We start from the raw sequence: 18,211 nt of genomic DNA on the forward strand, positions 1-18,211 counted from the left end.
AAATCTGATTTTTTTTTTAAATAAAAATTTAACAGACATTAAATTGATTTTAAATCTTAAAGCATTTCAATGACAGGTCCAAAATAAGGATATATTCATAAAACGAGTCATGCTCTTGGTAATTTTTTCAACAAGCAGTTTTACAATTACCATACATCTGCTGGTATGAATTTTATTTGAAACTAATGCAAACAAACTGGATGCTTAATATGTGAATTTTCAGCCTTGAATTCATATTTGCAAAGGGTGGGATGAGTTGTCGTCAATCACTTGTGTTGCAGGATGCGTTTCGTTCTCCCTCCAGGTAGTCCAATGAACAGTTCAGTCTCCACGTTCGAGCATGGATTGCTTTCATCATATGGTACATTCTCTTTCTGCTCGTTTGATTCTTTCCATGGCTGTGTACCACTCTGAGATGAACAATTATGCAGACAGTTGTATCAAAAGATATTCAAAAGGAAGCTTGTAATCTATCCAAATCTCTCTCATTTTCCTGTCTGACTCTTTAAGTGTTACTGATAGCAAATGCTTACCTTCTCACAAAGCCTTGCATTTTCCGCAGCCAGGACTTTCTCCTGAATTTTGGCCAAAAAAAGTGAGACAGTTGTTAGCAATCAGCTAGTCACCGTATGCTGATTCTCTGTCCATTGCCAGAAGACTCGATAACTTTATTTAGAAACACTATTTTTTCTGATTCATTTTTGAGGTCTCACCATGTTATTGAGATTGCTCAGCCTCAAGGCTTACCTTTTCTTTCAATTGCTCTATCTGTTCCTTGAAAACTTGTGTCTGAAAAGTAGACAAGAATTAACATGTTTAGTTTTCTTTGCACAAAATGTTGAGAAAACTCGATATTTAATTGTTCCCATAGTCAACCTTTCTTGCTCTTACGCGGCTCACGCTCCTTTCCAACTGTTGTTGTATCTGTTGTAATTCTTCTAATGTGCAAGAACCCAAACACTCTCCTAGTAGTTTCCTGAGGCATTTCGGACTCAAGTTTCAAAATCTCAGTTCAGTATTTCAATGTAAAAGAAATGACTAGCAGCAAAATTTGGGGGAAAATGAATCTTAAACTAGGCCTAATACCGTCTTGAAACTTGAAGAAGCTCTATTTTCTTCACCATGTTTGCTGACCCAGTCCTCAAATGCTGTCGTTTCAGTCAATGTGCACGAGAAAAACAAGAAACGAAACTCCTAATCAACATGATGCTATGCTGTGTTGTAACAGATAAATACAGATCATAGCAAATCCAAACTGTATGTGCTATGGCTTACGTTGTTGCAATAGAGGGTACCAACCAGCTAATATTTACACATAAAGAGAACGAAAGATGCATACAATTTCATGCTAATTGGTGAAAAGATTTCGGTTTTCAAATTTAGTATTAGTATGTTGGTATGTTTCAAGCTATCAATATCAGTCCACTTGAAAAATGTGGAGAAGGGAAATCTGTAAGGAAGATGTTACAACATTTGTTTCCTAAGGGGTTGGGGTACGGAATACAAAATTTTCCCGCCTCATAATTTGAGAAAAACCACCGTTAGGGCATCAAATATATCCATGAAAAATTGATATGAAAAGAAAAAAGGATTCATCAAAGCTAGAGAAATCCTAACCTGCATGTTTTGTTCAGCTGGTGTGGTTCGATTATCCTTCGTATGCCTCATGTAACGTTCTATCGTCTCCTGCATGCTAAAGAATGAAATCCAATAGCAATAAAATCAATTCATCTCTTCTTTCATAGTCAATGGTACTACTCCAAGTATTGAAAGCTTACAACTAGCTAGAAACCATACAATTAGTAAGCAAAGTTTCATTAGGAAAAACTAAAAATGTTTTGCTTCAAAATTTTCCTCAAATCAAATGTGCTTTCTACTATGGAACCAAATTAAAGAAATAACATCCATGTGCTGTAGTAGAGGCCACAAAATTCTAGTAGAGTCACCCAAATATCTTCATGCCGTTTATTAAACAATCTTTAAGCATTTCTGCAAAATAATAAAAGGGAAAAAAATATTCCAAGGAAAGTATTTTAACTTTGCCCTAAATTTAAAAAAGAAAAAGAAAAGAAATTATCTAGCCATAAAGCATGTCATAAGCATTTTCAACAATAATCATATATAGTTGTATAAATGCATTGATCTTCAAGAAATTAAATAAATAAGTTGATTCTGATGTAAAATAACACTGACTGTCTTGTCTGAAGAATGATGGGAATTGGGATATTATGATATAACTACTATCCATCAAGTGTCTCATCCTACGTGAATTACATTAGGATACAATTTTCTTTATCCATGTTACATCATATGATCATCTTAGATATTATCAAAATCAGTTCATTTAAAATAACAGGTTAGCAGGATTTATATCATAAGATCAAAATGGTATGATATTATCAAAATGTGGTGGTGATTGCAGTTGAATCAATCAGTACTATAGGAGACAAATTAGCTTAACTTTAGATAGTTGGTATGATTAACTTTTTTTCTTTCCAACTTCTTAGAACATCAGTGGGTTTGGATGGGGACGAGGATGTGACTCCAATATAAAAGCACATGAATTCCCACATCAATATAATATAAACCAAATATATCTCCAAATAGCACATGGATTCCCAAATCACTTCAAGGCACCCTTCTACTTCAAGAAATTACCCAAGTTACAAATCTATGGTGGCAACCTGCCTTGGTAAGAAACAATAGTAACACTCTTGAAAGTGAAAATAGTGCCATTTACATTATAGAATGTCTCTATATAACCAAAGTTAGTAACAGCACCTGATGAAAACAGATAATACCCCCTCACAAAATAGGTTACCAGAGATTGTACCTTTTTTTATTGATATGGCAGAAGAGAGAAAGAGTTATCTTTTTTTGAGAAGATAGATGTTGGTTTTCACTCTCATTTTGTTAGTAATAAGCCTTCATTTTAGTCATTATGCTGTTATTTCTTGCATAAATTTAATACCTAAGCTCTTTATTTATTTATTTATTTTTTTAATCTAACTCTCGAACACCCCACATGAAGAATGAAGTAAAAGTAAAGCAACGAAAGACTATGAAGTTGTTTAGGTGAAGTTCATGAAGTTATTTATTAGAAACGATTAAATAAAATTAAAATAAAAAATTGAAACTGCAAAATTGAAAGGTCTCATTATATAAACTATGTAAAAATTGAAAAAAAAATTAATAAATTTATATATATTTTTGAATAAACATTTTTATTCAAAAATATTGACAAAATTTTTATCTAGAAATATGTTTCAATCAAATTCAAATTATAAATAATATTTTTAATAATTTATTTCCATATTATTCATCTTCACATTAAACTTGATCAATTTATCAATTTGAATTTTTTATTAAAATTTTTATTAAATCATTTTTAAGAAAGAACTTGATAAATTCACTTAAAATATTTCTATAAGTTTTATCCCATAAGACAACCTCTATTGTATGAAACATTGAATGGCACTTTAACCAAGTCCAAGAAACATTCATCTTGTCACTTTCTTTCTTTGTGATCATTCATTAAAAATAGGATAAATTTAAAAATATACCCTATAATTAAAGCCGAAAAGAAAGCACCCTTTAAGGTTAAAAATATAGTACTTAACTACCTTACGATTTGTTTTATTATTTTTTACCCAAAATCGTTACTTTTTCTATTTTTTTATTTATTTTTATTTTTTTCACCTGAATTCATTCTCTCTCTCTCTAAAAATTTATTTTCTCTCTCTAAATCCAAACCAATTCTCTCTCTAAATCTAAACCAATCTACAGCAACCTTCAAACCACAAGAAAACTCTTCACATTCTCATATTTTTAAATTTCCAAACCTTAAACAAAAAATTTCATAACCAAAAAATTAGTGTTGATTCACCTTGCCTCTGGCCATCCACTCACTGTGCGCTATTTAGCAATTTTCAAAAACTCCAAATAAATCATCTTCTTCTTTCTTCCTCTTCTTCTTCTTTCAGAATTTCTTAAGTCTCTAACAAAAGTTTAGATCAAAGCACTAAATAAAAATTGCTATCACTTTCTAAACTTCTCCATCACTTTCAAAGTCTCAAAAACAACACCAAACCAACAGAACTAAAAAACCCAAAAACTAGTAACAACCCACTACCTCCATCGTTGTCTATTACCTTACTAAGACCACTTAGGACTTCTTTTTCTACTCCTTTACATCAGCAATGTTTCTTTCCTCTGTTTATAAGTATAAATCCCAAGAGACTGAACCCTCAATCTCATAATTTTATATATTTTGTTGTTACAATTTTTTGTATTCTTGTCTAGGTGATAATTTTTTATTGCTGTGATTGAATTTTTTATTGTGGATTTTTCTCTAAGGCTGTTTGTTGGAATTCTTGTTTTGTTTTTGAGTTTTTCTGTTGAGGCTTTGTTGTTCTGTTAAGGCTTTGTTGGTGAATTCTATACTACTTGTGTTGTGGAATTTGTCTTTATGGATTGATTCAATTCTTGACAGTAAAATAAATATTTTATGGTGGTTAAAGGTTGTTGTTTGTGGATTTAGAGAGAGAATTGATTTAGTTTTAGAGAGAGAAAATAAATTTTTAAAAAGATAATATGAATTCAAATAAAAAAATAAAAAAATAAAAAGATAAAATGTAACGGTTTTGGATAAAAATACAATGATATAAATCGTAGGTACTTAAGTATCATATTTTAAATCGTAATAATACTTTTATTTCGAGCATAATCACAAGATATATGTGAGAAGTTTACCTAATATTTTCACTAAAAAAATGAAAACATCTCCTCACTAAAATCTAACTTACTATGGGTGGGTTTTAACCGAGAGAGTTTCTGTCAGATTAAAAAACCCTAGGTATATAGCGAAAAAATATGAAATTTGAAAAGAAGAAAAGAAGAAAAGAAGTGGCTTGATCGCATACAAGAAAATTGTTATATTCATTTAGAATTAGACCGGTGCTAGTGCTAAAGTGAGTGGTATTAACGCAAAACTGATCGTGTACCTAGAACTTGCAAATTCATAGAGCTTGCCTCTCGGGGAGAAAATTATAAGAGCAACCTCAGCGTCACAAAGAACTGATAGCTCAAAAGCCTTCTTTAGCAACCCATTTCGCCGCTTAAAGAAGGTCACTTGCCTGCTTGCGGCGTTCTCTATGCGCCTCATTTGAGTCTTTCCTCTCACCATCTCCGCACCTTCAAGCAAAAAAACTGAAGCTATCATCAATTCAAAGCAGCAAAAACACTAAGAAAACATAACACATAGCAAGAAAGTTCACTTCCCCACGAAACGAAAAAGCAGTTCCCCAGAAGCTAAAGGAAGCAAATTAAGAGTGTAAATCAGCAATACTTCGACGTAAACAAGAAACCTAACCGAGTTAAACCCAGAGAGCCCTTTTTTTTCTTTCCTTTTTAACAATGTTAGAGGACAAAGAAGCCAAGAAAACTGAGAAATAATAGAGATTTGTAAGCCAAGATGAGTAAACTGAGGGATATGCTGTGGTTTGGTTTGATTGCTTCAATGAAAACAAGACACAACAAGACAAAATGTTCTTTTGTATAAACTGTAAACTGTTCTGATTACACCAAGAATCCAATAAACATTTAAAACACAGCTTTAAAAAAGTGAACGTGAAAAAGGAGCTCATCAAACTTCGCCTTACTTACCAAAAAAACCCAGAAAGCTTAAAGAAGAAGGAAACCAAAAAAAGGAAGAAAACTAAGAAAATCTGATGGTTGTGAAGAACACCCAGAAGACCCAAGATTAGAAATTTTTATTGTGATTGATATATTTCGGTAGTCCTTTTTTTAGTAACCACTAAAGAAGAAAACAAAAAAAAAAAACCCAAACCCACACACATCAGCCTTTCCTTATTCATCTTTCCTTTAGCTTTCTCTTGCTTCCTCAAACCGCACACCCATGTAAAGAAAAAACAAAATACTCCATCTACAACATAGGTGAAAAAACGGAGAACATATTTGTATAAAATAAAATTAAAAGACGTTTGTTTGAAACCTCTTCTTTTGCTTGTTTCGGTAAACTAATAATACAAAACCCAAAAAGCAGAACTCACATGAAAAAGGAAAAAGAAAATTACTAAAAAAGAGAGAGAAAGAGAAACCAACTCGGTGGAAAAGTATCGAGAGTCCTTTTTTTTTTCTCCTTTATTTTGCAGTTGAAGTTAAAAAGAGCAAAAGAAAACAGTTCCAAGTTTAAATTGGTAAAATGTTAGAAACACGTCAACATCTTCCGTACAATGCCGTACACATCAAACCAATCAGGTTTCGAAAACTCAGAAAGAGCTGATAATCACTTTTCTTGTCAAAAACCCCCCCAAAACAGACAGACAAAACAATAGAAGCTCATGACACTCAACCTTCATGTTACTTCATAAATAAATTTGAGGTAAGACCCCATTGAATTTTGGCGTCTGGTTTTGTGGGGCGAGCTAGTCAGAGATTATTGGCCTTGGGATTTAAGTACCAGGTTTTTTCTCCTCTGAAACTTCTTTTGTTTTTTCATTTTTAGATAAGAATCGGTTCCAAGGAGGTATATTTCTCCATATATAGTTTCCCTCTTTCTTTAATTGAAAACTTTCTTCAAGTTTTTAATGGGTTTTCTTTCTTTTATATATTTTTAGCCGTTTGTGGGAATTGGCCTAGGATTGGGGGGCATTTCCTCTCCATTTCACTTCAGAACTCGACAAACAAGGCTGAGGTCTGCTATTAGGGTACCACACACACAAAGCGTGCCATGCTTCGGCTTCCTTTCATTTTTTTAATCCCATCAGCATCGGGGTTCAATGAAATTGCTATTACAGCAACAATGCAATGTTGTTCAATGAAGAAAAAAGAAAAAAGTTGTGGGTTCTGTAGAAGAGAACCTTAACGAACCTAATTTCTAAGGAACTTGTGAGTTTCACAATTCTCAAATGTCTAGTTTTAATGATCGGTGATCCTCCAATAATATTGAAATGTTGACTCCCATATAAATGGCGACACTGTTCATATTTGCCCTATTGAATGTATTAACCAACATGATAAATAGGGTCCTGGGTGGTCCCTGCACGAAAAACAAAGTTAGATGTGGCATTTATACCGGAAGCAAGATTGGGGGAACTGTGTGCTTAAAGAGACAAGGAAGGGAAAGGGATATGAAAGTTGGGATTTTCTCTCTGGATTTTAAAACAGAATTTTCACCTCTCAACTTTTGTTTGTTTTGAAGAAATGAAATGATAATTTAGTGGGTGCAAATGCAATGAAGAGTTTACAGCATGATTCTTTTGCAGATTGCTCCCAAAGTGGGAAGATTGGGTGCAAATAAACATTAAAAATCTGGCTTCAAAATTGTAGTATTTGTGAAACAAAGTTCTGGAAAAAAAAAAGGTTTAAGAAGAAATAACGAAATTAACTAATTTTCAAAGATAATCAGATCGAGCAAACAAATGCAACTCCAAAGCATAAAATGCCATGGAAAATTTTTATTATAGTAGACTGGGCATACACAAAATCTCAAAGATACATATGAAATCTAAAATTTTACTGTAAATAAATATGATAATTTCTTTAAATTTAATTAAATGTTTTGGTGTTGTTTTTTTTTCATATTTAAAATTATTAAAATTAAATCTTATCACTTAAATTAAAATTATTTGTGTCGTTTCTTAGTTCAAATCATGAAATTGTTAATTACTTAGTTGCATTCTAGGTGGTTTCGATATGTTTTATTGACTAGATGAAAAGTAATTATCAACCATACTAACATTCATTCATAATTCATTATATGTTTAATTATATCAGGCATTTGCTTGGAGAAGATCTTGGACCATTGAATGTGAAAGAGCTGCAAAACCTTGAGAAGCAGCTTGAAGGAGCTCTTGCACCGGCTAGACAAAGGAAGGTACCTTCATCTCCACGTCTTTTGTTTAGAACATTAGTTTGCAATAAACTTTTTTGATGAGTGATTCTCAAAGAAAGAAACCCTACTAAGTTTGTTTCACAAGGTTTCTTACATTGTGGAATAGTTGAAATTAAAAATTTTTAAGCTGTGTCCTATTTCTTTGAACCAATGTTTGAAAAAAAATCAGATTCTCAATCTTCTAAATTTACCTCTTCTAAGAAATGGAAAACAAATGTATTGGTTTTTTTTTTTAACCTCTGAAATGTTATAAATGTATGATATATGGTGCTTCTTTTTGTTCTTATAACTGCAGACACAGATTATGATAGAACAAATGGAAGACCCCCGCAAAAAGGTAATTAAGCGAGTGAGAAGACTTAATTTTCGTGTTGTTGAGACTTAGGATGCAGTTTCTTCAAATATGCTTGGGAATGTCCATTTTCTTAAATTACATATCAATTCCTTTGAATTATGATGAAGTTTCTTAGAATTAACCAACCAAGTATCATTAATTCAACCTTCTAAACACATGATATCAGCGAACTAAAGAAATTATTAATAGTGAAATTTTACCAAGATCCCATGGTCATGAATGTACCTATATGACCTTTCATCTGAATTATCCTATTCCTTACAAACCTGGATCATGCTTAATTTCTTTAGTTTATCTCTGAAATTCTTTTTCTTTCTTGATGACTAGAGTATCCTCAACCTACTCTTTTGGTTATTGCAATTGCCATCTCAAATATTTCTCCTTAATGCTGAGTTTACAACAAAGTTTTGGTTTCATAACTCATGTTTAACAGCTGTTTTTCATCTTTTGGAAGGAGCGTCATCTTGGAGATCTTAACAAACAGCTCAAAATCAAGGTTAACCTTGATTAGCAGACATCTGTTTTGCACTTTGAACTTTCATCTATTCTTCTCCATGGCAATGTTATTTCTACGGTTGTACCGGTCCTAATATTTCTCTGTATTTTGCCTTTTCAATTTGAGGCAGAAGGACAGAACTTCAAAACAATCCAAGGCTTTTGGAGTTCTGCTGTAGCAGCAGAAAATAGCAAGTTTCCTCCGCATCCTTCTCAAACCCATCCTATGAAATGTGACCATGAACCAGTTTTACAGATAGGGTACAATGAATATATTTGGATCTCTTTCATTTTTTTTCCCCCAAATATATGGATCCATAAGTTCATATTGATTATTGTCTGCTTCTAGAGCACCATCAAGATATTTCTAAATTCCACAACAAATACAGTCTATTTAGCAAAGTTGAAGGTATAAATTTAGTGTTTAAACAGGAACCTTCACCCAAATTTATAGGTAATCAAGGTGGCATCCCTTCTTCAATGCTTTCATAGGTACCTTTAAGTGATTAAACTTGAATATATATGACAATAGTTGGTTGTTTCTTGATACCAACTAATGGGACTAGATCTTATGATAAATTTGACCATGAGAAAGAAAACCATCACATTGGAAGCAATTCAATGTTAAAGCTGATCAGAAATGCTTTTTCATGTTACTCTTTGTTTAAGAAGTTGGTTTGAAGTAAAATGAAATCTGGAAGAAGAAAGCTTCTGAGTGACTTCTGTTTTATCAGGTACCATGACTACGTTCAGGCTGAAGGATCGTCAGTCCCCAAAAGCATGGCTGGTGAGACCAACTTCTTCCACGGATGGGTCATTTGATCCCTCTCCAATTCAAAACATCACTATATATATATATATATATATATATATATTGTGATTTTGTCTCTTGTTTCTGTATTGGGATTTCTTATGTTGCCAACAAATATATAGCGCATGATCTAGTGTACAACATAAAAATGCTTGGAATTTAAAGGAGCATTCCTCCTCTAACTGGGATATGTGTAGCTTGTTACTGTTATATTTCAGACACTAAACCATTTAAGCCTTCAAGATTGTTTTGTAGGGTAATTGTAACTCTCCTCTCTCTCTCTCTCTCTCTCTCTCTCTCTCTCTATATATATATATATATAGGTTATTTAATTTGATTATGGAGCAGTAGCCTTAAACTTACTATATATATATATATATATGTACCAAATTCATGGAGAGATTTACAAGACCAATCTTCTTTTACTTCTTTTACTTAAAATCTTTGTTTTACATATTTCAGTCTTGATTTATTTGGGAGATTTGTTAGGTAGCAATTTTTACTTGGCTTCATGTTCTTCTTTTAGATATAGTTTCTATTAATAATGTTAATTTGAAAATGAAAAGTGTTGATGACAAACACAAACATTGTAGCAAAAAAAAAATCCAATCTCAAATTCCTTTTCTCCAATATAAGAAAAAAAGTTATATCTTATTTTCAAAATAAATTTACGATCATTTAAAAATTTAATTAAAAAAATCTCACCCTATCAATATATATATTTTGATTGGACCCTTAATTGGAATTGCAAATAAACTCTTCATTTTTTAATATTTGGTTTAATAGTAATAATAAAATGTTTATTCCAACGCATAGTCTCCATTTAAAATGGATTTAAAGAAGGCAAAAAAAAAATCTAATTTTACCATTTAAGAAACGTAAAGGGGCCTAATTAACAAACAGGCTTCACCATGTTTTGGAAGTCTGGATTTCGGGTCTGGTCTCAACAGTGGCCTGAACAGACCCTAGCCAAAAATTCATATGCCGATTCAGGCGTTGTACTGTAACTTTTCATTCATTATAGCCCATCACTTCTGAGCAATTGAGCTGAAGATTTTAAAGACATTACTTATAGGCTCACTCGTGGGCCGTGGCATGTGCCGACGAGGCAAGATCATGGCCGTTATCACATTTGGGCCCATCTAATCCACCACCTAGTTCTGACCCACGGACTCAGTTTCTTAATAATTATTACAAGACTTTGACATAAATCAATTACCTCGTCTGTGCCAAGAAAGCTCGAAGAAGACATCAAAGCTAAAATTCGAACCCAGCTTCTCTCCCTTGTTTTTAGAACTTTACCTCCGTTAGAAACCAAAAAATAATAATTCAATTACCTCAAATTATTAATAAATAAATATTATTTTGAATACTTCGAATGAACAAATCTGATTTTTTTTTAATAAAAATTTAACAGACATTAAATTGATTTTTAATCTTAGAGCATTTCAATAACATGTCCAAAATAAGGATATATTCTTATAACGAGTCATGCTCTAGGTAATTTTTTCAACAACTAGTTTTACAATTACCATACATCTGCCGGTATGAATTTTATTTGAAACTAATGCAAACAAACTGGATGCTTAATATGTGAACTTTCTGCCTTGTATTCATATTTGCAAAGGGTGGAATGAGTTGTCATCAATCAGTTGTGTTGCAGGGTGCTTTTTGTTCTCCCTTCAGGTAGTCCAATGAACAATTCAGTCTCCACGTTCGAACATGGATTGCTTTCATCATATGGTACATTCTCTTTCTTCTCGTTTGATCCTTTCCATGGCTGTGTACCACACTGAGATGAACAATTATGCAGACAGTTGTATCAAAAGATATTCAAAAGGAAGCTTGTAATCTATCCAAATCACTCTCATTTTCCTGTCTGACTCTTTAAGTGTTACTGATAGCAAAGGCTTACCTTCTCACAAAGCCTTGCATTTTCCGCAGCTAGGACTTTCTCCTGAATTTTGGCCAAAAAAAGTAAGACAGTTGTTAGCAATCAGCTAGTCACCGTATGCTGATTCCTGTCCATTGCCGGAAGACTCGATAACTTTATTTAGATACGCTAATTTTTCTGATTCATGTTTGAGGTCTCAACATGTTATTGAGATTGCCCAGCCTCAAGGCTTACCTTTTCTTTCAATTGCTCTATCTGTTCATTGAAAACTTGTGTCTGAAAAGTTGACAAGAATTAACATGTTTAGTTTTCTTTGTATAAAAGGTTGAGAAAACTCCATATTAATAGTTCCCATAGTCAACCTTCCTTGCTCTTACGCGGCTCACGCTCCTTTCCAACTGTTGTTCTATCTGTTGTAGTTCTTCTAGTGTGCAAGAACCCAAACACTCTCCTAGTAGTTTCCTGAGGCATTTCAGACTCGAGTTTCAAAATCTCAGTTCAGTATTTTAATGTAAAAGAAACGACTAGCAGCAAAATTTGGGGGAAAATGAATCTTAAACTAGGCCTAATACCGTCTTGAAACTTGAAGAAGCTCTATTTTCTTCACCATGTTTGCTGATTCAGTCTTCAGATGCTGTCGTTTCAGTCAATGTGCACGACAAAAACAAGAAACAAGACTCCTAATCAATATGATGCTATGCTGTGTAGTAACAGATAAAAACAGATCATAGCCAATCCAAACTGCATGTGCTATGGCTCATATTGTTGCAATAAAGGGTACCGACCAGCTAATGTATACACATAAAGAGAACGAGAGATGCATACGATTGCATGCTAATTGGTGAAATGATTTTGGTTTTCAAATTTATTATTGGTATGTTGGTATGTTTCAAGCTATCAATATCAGTCCATCTTGAAAAATGTGGAGAAGGGAAATGGGTAAGGAAGATGTTACAACATTTGTTTCCTAAGGGGTTGGGGTACGGAATACAAAATTTTCCCGCCTCATAATTAGAGAAAAACCACCATTAGGACATCAAATATATCCATGAAAATTTGATATGAAAAGAAAAAAGGATTCATCAAAGCTAGAGAAATCCTAACCTGCATGTTTTGTTCAGTTGGTGTAGTTCGATTATCCTTCGTATGCCTCATGTAACGTTCTATCGTCTCCTTCATGCTAAAGAATGAAATCCAATAGCAATAAAATCAATTCATCTCTTCTTTCATAGTAAAAAGTACTACTCCAAGTATTGAAAGCTTACAACTAGCTAGAAACCATACAATTAGTAAGCAAAGTTTCATTAGGAAAAACTAAAAATGTTTTGCTTCAAAATTTTCCTCAAATCAAATGTGCTTTCCACTATGGAACCAAATTAAAGAAATAACATCCATGTGCTGTAATAGAGGCCACAAGATTCTAGTAGAGTCACCCAAACATCTTCATGCCTTTTATTAAACAATCTTTAAGCATTTCTGCAAAATAATAAAAGAGAAAAAATTTTCCAAGGGAAGTATTTTACCTTTGCCTTAAATTTCAAAAAGAAAAAGAAAAGAAATTATCTAGCCATAAAGCATGTCATAAGCATTTTCAACAATAATCATATATAGTTGTATAAATACATTGATCTTCAAGAAATTAGATGAAAAGGTTTATTCTGATGTAAAATAACACTGGCCATCTTGTCTGAAGAATGATGGGAATTGGGATATTAGGATATAACTATTATCCATAAAGTGTCTCATCCTACATGAATTACATTAGGCTATAATTTTCTTTATCCATGTTACATCATATGATCATCATAGATATTTTCAAAATCAATTCATTTACAATAACAGGTTAGCAGGATTTATATCATAAGATCAAAATGGTATGATATTATCAAAATGTGGTGGTGATTGCAATTGAATCAATCAGTACTATAGGAGACAAATTAGCTTAACTTTAGATAGTTGGTATGATTAACTTTTTTTCTTTCCAACTTCTTAGAACATCGGTGGGTTTTGATGGGGACGAGGATGTGACTCCAACATAAAAGCACATGGATTCCCACATCATATAAAGCAAATATATCTCCAAATAGCACATGGATTCCCAAATCACTTCAAGGCACCCTTCTACTTCAGGAAATTACCCAAGTTACAAATCTATGGTGCTAACCTGCCTTGGTAAGAAACAATAGTAACACTCTTGAAAGTGAAAATAGTGCCATTTACATTCAAGAATGTCTCTATATAACCAAAGTTAATAACAGCACCTGATGAAAACAGATAATACACCCTCACAAAATAGGTTACCAGAGATTGTACCTTTTTTTATGGATATGGCAGAAGAGAGAAAGAGTTATCTTTTTTTGAGAAGATAGATGCTGGTTTTCACTTTCATTTTGTTAGTAATAAGCCTTCATTTTAGTCACTATGCTGTTATTTCTTGCATAAATTTAATACCCAAGCTCTTTATTTATTTATTTTTTTGTTTAATCTGACTCTCGGACACCCCACATGAAGAATGAAGTAGAAGTAAAGCAACGAAAGACTATGAAGTTGTTTAGGTGAAGTTCATGAAGTTATTTATTAGAAACGATTAAATAAAATTAAAATAAAAAATTGAAACTGATAAATTGAAAGGTCTCATTATATAAATCAAGTATGTAAAAATTGAAAAAAAATTAATATATTTATATATATATATTTTTGGATAAACATTTTTAGTAAAAATATTGACAAAATTTTTATCTAGAAATAAGTATCAATCAAATTCAAATTATAAATAATATTTTTAATAATTTCTTTCCATATTATTCATCTTCACATTAAACTCGATCAATTTATCGATTTGAATCTTTTATTAAAATTTTTATTAAATCATTTTTAAAAAAGAACTTGATAAATTCACTTAAAAGATTTCTATAAGTTTTATCCCATAAGACAACCTCTATTGTATGAAACATTGAATGGCACTTTAACCAAGTCCAATAGACATTCATCTTGTCACTTTCTTTCTTTGTGATCATTCAATAAAAATAGGATAAATTTAAAAATATACCCTATAGTTAAAGCCGAAAAGAAAGCACCCCTTGAGGTTAAAAATAAAATACTTAATTACCTTATTATTTGTTTTATTATTTTTTGCCCAAAACCATTACTTTTTCTGTTTCTTTTTATTTATTTTTATTTTTCTCACCTGAATTCATTCTTTCTCTCTCTAAAAATTTATTTTCTCTCTCTAAATCTAAACAATTTACAGCAACCTTCAAACCACCAGAAAACTCTTCACATTCCCATCTTTTTAAATTTCCAAACCTTAAACAAAAAAATTCATAACCCAAAAATTGGTGTTAATTCACCTTGCCTCTGGCCATGCACTCACTGTGCGCTATTTAGCAGTTTTCAAAAACTCCAAACAAATTATCTTCTTCTCTCTTCCTCTTCTTCTTCTTTTAGAATTTCTTAAGTCTCTAACAAAAGTTTAGATCAAAGCACTAAATAAAAATTGCTATTACTTTCTAAACTTCTCCATCACCTTCAAACTCTCAAAAACAACACCAAACCAACAGAACTAAAAAACCCAAAAACTACTAACAACCCACTACCTCCATCGCTGTCTATTACCTTACTAAGATCACTTAGGACTTTTTTTTCTACTCCTTTACATCAGCAATGTTTCTTTCCTCTGTTTATAAGTATAAATCCCAAGAGACTGAACCCTCAATCTCATAATTTTATATATTTTGTTGTTGCAATTTTCTGTATTTTTGTCTAGGTGATAATTTTTTATTGCTGTGATTGAATTTTTTATTGTGGATTTTTCTCTAAGGCTGTTTGTTGGAATTCTGGTTTTGTTTCTGAGTTGTTCTGTTGAGGCTTTGTTGCTCTGTTAAGGCTTTGTTGGTGAATTCTTTACCACTTGTGTTGTGGAATTTGGCTTTATTGATTGATTCAATTCTTGTCAGTAAAATAGATATTTTATGGTGGTTTAAAGGTTCTTGTTTGTGGATTTAGAGAGAGAATTGATTTAGTTTTAGAGAGAAAAAATAAATTTTTAAAAAGATAATATGAATTCAAATAAAAAAATTAAAAAAAAAAACAACAAAATGTAACGGTTTTGGATAAAAATACAATGAAATAAATCATAGGTACTTAAGTATCATATTTTAAATCTTAATAATACTTTCATTTTGAGCATAATCACAAGATATATTTGAGAAGTTTACCTAATATTTTCACTAAAAAAATGAAAACATCTCCTCGCTAAAATCTAACTTACTATGGGAGGGTTTTAACCGAGAGAGTTTCTATCAGATTAAACAACCCTAGGTATATAACGAAAAAATATGAAATTTGAAAACAAGAAAAGAAGTGGTTTGATCGCATACAAGAAATTTGTAATATTCATTTAGAATTAGACCGGTGCTAGTGCTAAAGTGAGTGGTATTAAAAATGCAAAACTGATCATGTACCTAGAACTTGCAAATTCATAGAGCTTGCCTCTCGGGGAGAAAATTATAAGAGCAACCTCAGCGTCACAAAGAACTGATAGCTCAAAAGCCTTCTTTAGCAACCCATTTCGCCGCTTAAAGAAGGTCACTTGCCTGCTTGCGGCGTTCTCTATGCGCCTCATTTGAGTCTTTCCTCTCACCATCTCCGCACCTTCAAGCAAAAAAACTGAAGCTATCATCAATTCAAAGCAGCAAAAACACTAAGAAAACATAACACATAGCAAGAAAGTTCACTTCCCCACGAGAAGAAAAAGCAGTTCCCCAGAAGCTAAAGGAAGCAAATTAAGAGTGTAAATGAGCAACACTTCAACGTAAACAAGAAACCCAAAACGAGTAAGACCGAGGGAGCCCTTTTTTTCTTTTTTTAACGATGTTAGAGGACAAAGAAGCCAAGAAAACTGAGAAATAATAGAGATTTGTAAGCCAAGATGAGTAAACTGAGGGATATGCTGTGGTTTGGTTTGATTGCTTCAATGAAAACAAGACACAACAAGACAAAATGTTCTTTTGTATAAACTGTAAACTGTTCTGATTACACCAAGAATCCAATAAACATTTAAAACACAGCTTTAAAAAAGTAAACGTGAAAAAGGAGATCATCAAACTTCGCCTTACTTAAACAAAAAAACCCAGAAAGCTTAAAGAAGAAGGAAACCAAAAAAGGAAGAAAACTAAGAAAATCTGATGGTTGTGAAGAACACCAGAAGACCCAAGATTACAAATTTTTATTGTGATTGATATATTTCGGTAGTCCTTTTTTTAGTAACCACAAGGAAAAAAAAAAAAAAAACCCAAACGCACACACATCAGCCTTTCCTTATTCATCTTTCCTTTAGCTTTCTCTTGCTTCCTCAAACCGCACACCCATGTAAAGAAAAAACAAAATACTCCATCTACAACATAGGTGAAAAAACGGAGAACATATTTGTATAAAATAAAATTCAAAGACTTTTGTTTGAAACCTCATCTTTTGCTTGTTTTGGTAAACTAATAATACAAAACCCAAAAAGCAGAACTCACATGAAAAAGGAAAAAGAAAATTACTAAAAAAGAGAGAGAAAGAGAAACCAACTCGGTGGAAAAGTTTAGAGAATCATTTTTTTTTTCTCCTTTATTTTGCAGTTGAAGTTAAAAAGAGCCAAAGCAAACGGTTCCAAGTTAAAATTGGTACAATGTTAGAAAGACGTCAATATCTTCCGTACAATTCCGTACACATCAAACCAATCAGGTTTCGAAAACTCAGAAAGAGCTGATAATCACTTTTCTTGTCAAAAACCCCCCCAAAAGAAACAGACAAAACTATAGAAGCTCATAGCACCCCTCCTCAACCTTCATGTTACTTCATAAATAAATTTGAGGTAAGACCACATTGAATTTTGGCGTCTGCTTTTGTGGGGCGGGCTAGTCAGAGATTATTGGCCTTGGGATTTTAGTACCAGGTTTTTTCTCCTTTGAAACTTCTTTTGTTTTTTCATTTTTAGGTAAGAATCGGTTCCAAGGAGGTATATTTCTCCATATATAGTTTCCCTCTTTCTTTAATTGAAAACTTTCTTCAAGTTTTTAATGGGTTTTCTTTCTTTTATATATTTTTTGCCGTTTGTGGGAATTGGCCTAGAATTGGGTGGCATTTCCTCTCCATTTCACTTCAGAACTCGACAAACAAGGCTGAGGTCTGCTATTAGGGTACCACACACACAAAGCGTGCCATGCTTCGGCTTCCTTTCATTTTTTTAATCCCATCAGCATCGGGGTTCAATGAAATTTTCTATTACAGCAACAATGCAATGTTGTTCAATGAAGAAAAAAGAAAAAGTTGTGGGTTCTGTAGAAGAGAACCTTAACGACCCTAATTTCTAAGAAACTTGTTTCACAATTCTCAAATGTCTAGTTTTAATGATCGGTGATCCTCCAATAATATTGAAATGTTGACTCCTTTATAAATGGCGACGCTGTTCATATTTGCCCTACTGTAATGTATTAACCAACATGATAAATAGGGTCCTGGGTGGTCCCTGTACGAAAAACAAAGTTAGATGTGGGATTTATACCGGAAGCAAGAATGGGGGAACTGTGTGCTTAAAGAGACAAGGAAGGGAAAGGGATATGAAAGTTGGGATTTTCTCTCTGGATTTTAAAACAGAATTTTCACCTCTCAACTTTTGTTTGTTTTGAAGAAATGAAATGATAATTTAGTGGGTGCAAATGCAATGAAGAGTTTACAGCATGATTCTTTTGCAGA

At 32.5% G+C, this 18,211-nt stretch overlaps 2 protein-coding genes and 1 long non-coding RNA gene across 7 annotated transcripts; 1 reads left to right on the forward strand and 2 right to left on the reverse strand.

The window, feature by feature from the left end:
* Positions 1–70: 70 nt before the first annotated feature.
* On the reverse strand, positions 71–5,657 carry LOC149512073 (MADS-box protein SOC1-like). Of its 2 annotated transcripts, none has more exons than XM_089752695.1 (7): positions 5,004–5,657; positions 1,618–1,693; positions 1,087–1,148; positions 892–976; positions 748–789; positions 534–575; positions 71–410 (listed from the first exon to the last, which is right to left on the reverse strand). In XM_089752695.1, the coding sequence occupies exons 1-7, from the start codon at positions 5,219–5,221 to the stop codon at positions 267–269; spliced, it is 669 nt and encodes a 222-aa protein (XP_089608821.1). In that variant the 5' UTR covers positions 5,222–5,657; the 3' UTR covers positions 71–266. The 2 variants fall into 2 exon arrangements, with proteins under 2 accessions (XP_089608821.1, XP_089608820.1); XM_089752694.1 differs by having other exon boundaries at positions 877–976.
* Positions 5,658–7,921: 2,264 nt separating this feature from the next.
* On the forward strand, positions 7,922–9,793 carry LOC149512074 (uncharacterized). Its single transcript, XR_016332642.1, has 2 exons — positions 7,922–8,252; positions 9,500–9,793. It is a non-coding gene; the product is annotated as an uncharacterized LOC149512074 (long non-coding RNA).
* Positions 9,794–11,028: 1,235 nt separating this feature from the next.
* LOC149512075 (MADS-box protein SOC1-like) lies at positions 11,029–17,070 on the reverse strand. Of its 4 annotated transcripts, none has more exons than XM_089752235.1 (8): positions 17,045–17,070; positions 15,934–16,123; positions 12,575–12,650; positions 12,043–12,104; positions 11,833–11,932; positions 11,705–11,746; positions 11,492–11,533; positions 11,029–11,368 (listed from the first exon to the last, which is right to left on the reverse strand). In XM_089752235.1, the coding sequence occupies exons 2-8, from the start codon at positions 16,113–16,115 to the stop codon at positions 11,225–11,227; spliced, it is 648 nt and encodes a 215-aa protein (XP_089608361.1). In that variant the 5' UTR covers positions 16,116–16,123; positions 17,045–17,070; the 3' UTR covers positions 11,029–11,224. The 4 variants fall into 4 exon arrangements, with proteins under 4 accessions (XP_089608361.1, XP_089608360.1, XP_089608359.1 ...); XM_089752234.1 differs by lacking the exon at positions 17,045–17,070 and adding an exon at positions 16,993–17,011; XM_089752233.1 differs by lacking the exon at positions 17,045–17,070 and having other exon boundaries at positions 11,848–11,932; positions 15,934–16,979.
* Positions 17,071–18,211: the final 1,141 nt, after the last annotated feature.

This window comes from Durio zibethinus, chromosome 23 (genome assembly GCF_047325235.1).
Source record: "Durio zibethinus cultivar Kanyao isolate XHJ-2024 chromosome 23, ASM4732523v1, whole genome shotgun sequence".
NCBI classification, from domain to species: Eukaryota; Viridiplantae; Streptophyta; class Magnoliopsida; order Malvales; family Malvaceae; genus Durio; species Durio zibethinus.

Bases quoted from the DNA above. Each gene is read 5' to 3' on its own strand.
- LOC149512075 (XM_089752232.1), bottom strand. From the start codon at position 16,151: ATGATAGCTTCAGTTTTTTTGCTTGAAGGTGCGGAGATGGTGAGAGGA. The intron at 12,105-12,574 runs GTTAGGATTTCT...CTGAAACGACAG, and splicing joins CAACTGAACAAAACATGCAG to CATCTGAAGACTGAATCAGC. The intron at 11,369-11,491 runs GTAAGCCTTTGC...TGTTCATCTCAG, and splicing joins ATGCAAGGCTTTGTGAGAAG to TGTGGTACACAGCCATGGAA.
- LOC149512073 (XM_089752694.1), bottom strand. From the start codon at position 5,221: ATGATAGCTTCAGTTTTTTTGCTTGAAGGTGCGGAGATGGTGAGAGGA. The intron at 1,694-5,003 runs GTACACGATCAG...TTCATTCTTTAG, and splicing joins TATGAATTTGCAAGTTCTAG to CATGCAGGAGACGATAGAAC. The intron at 411-533 runs GTAAGCATTTGC...TGTTCATCTCAG, and splicing joins ATGCAAGGCTTTGTGAGAAG to AGTGGTACACAGCCATGGAA.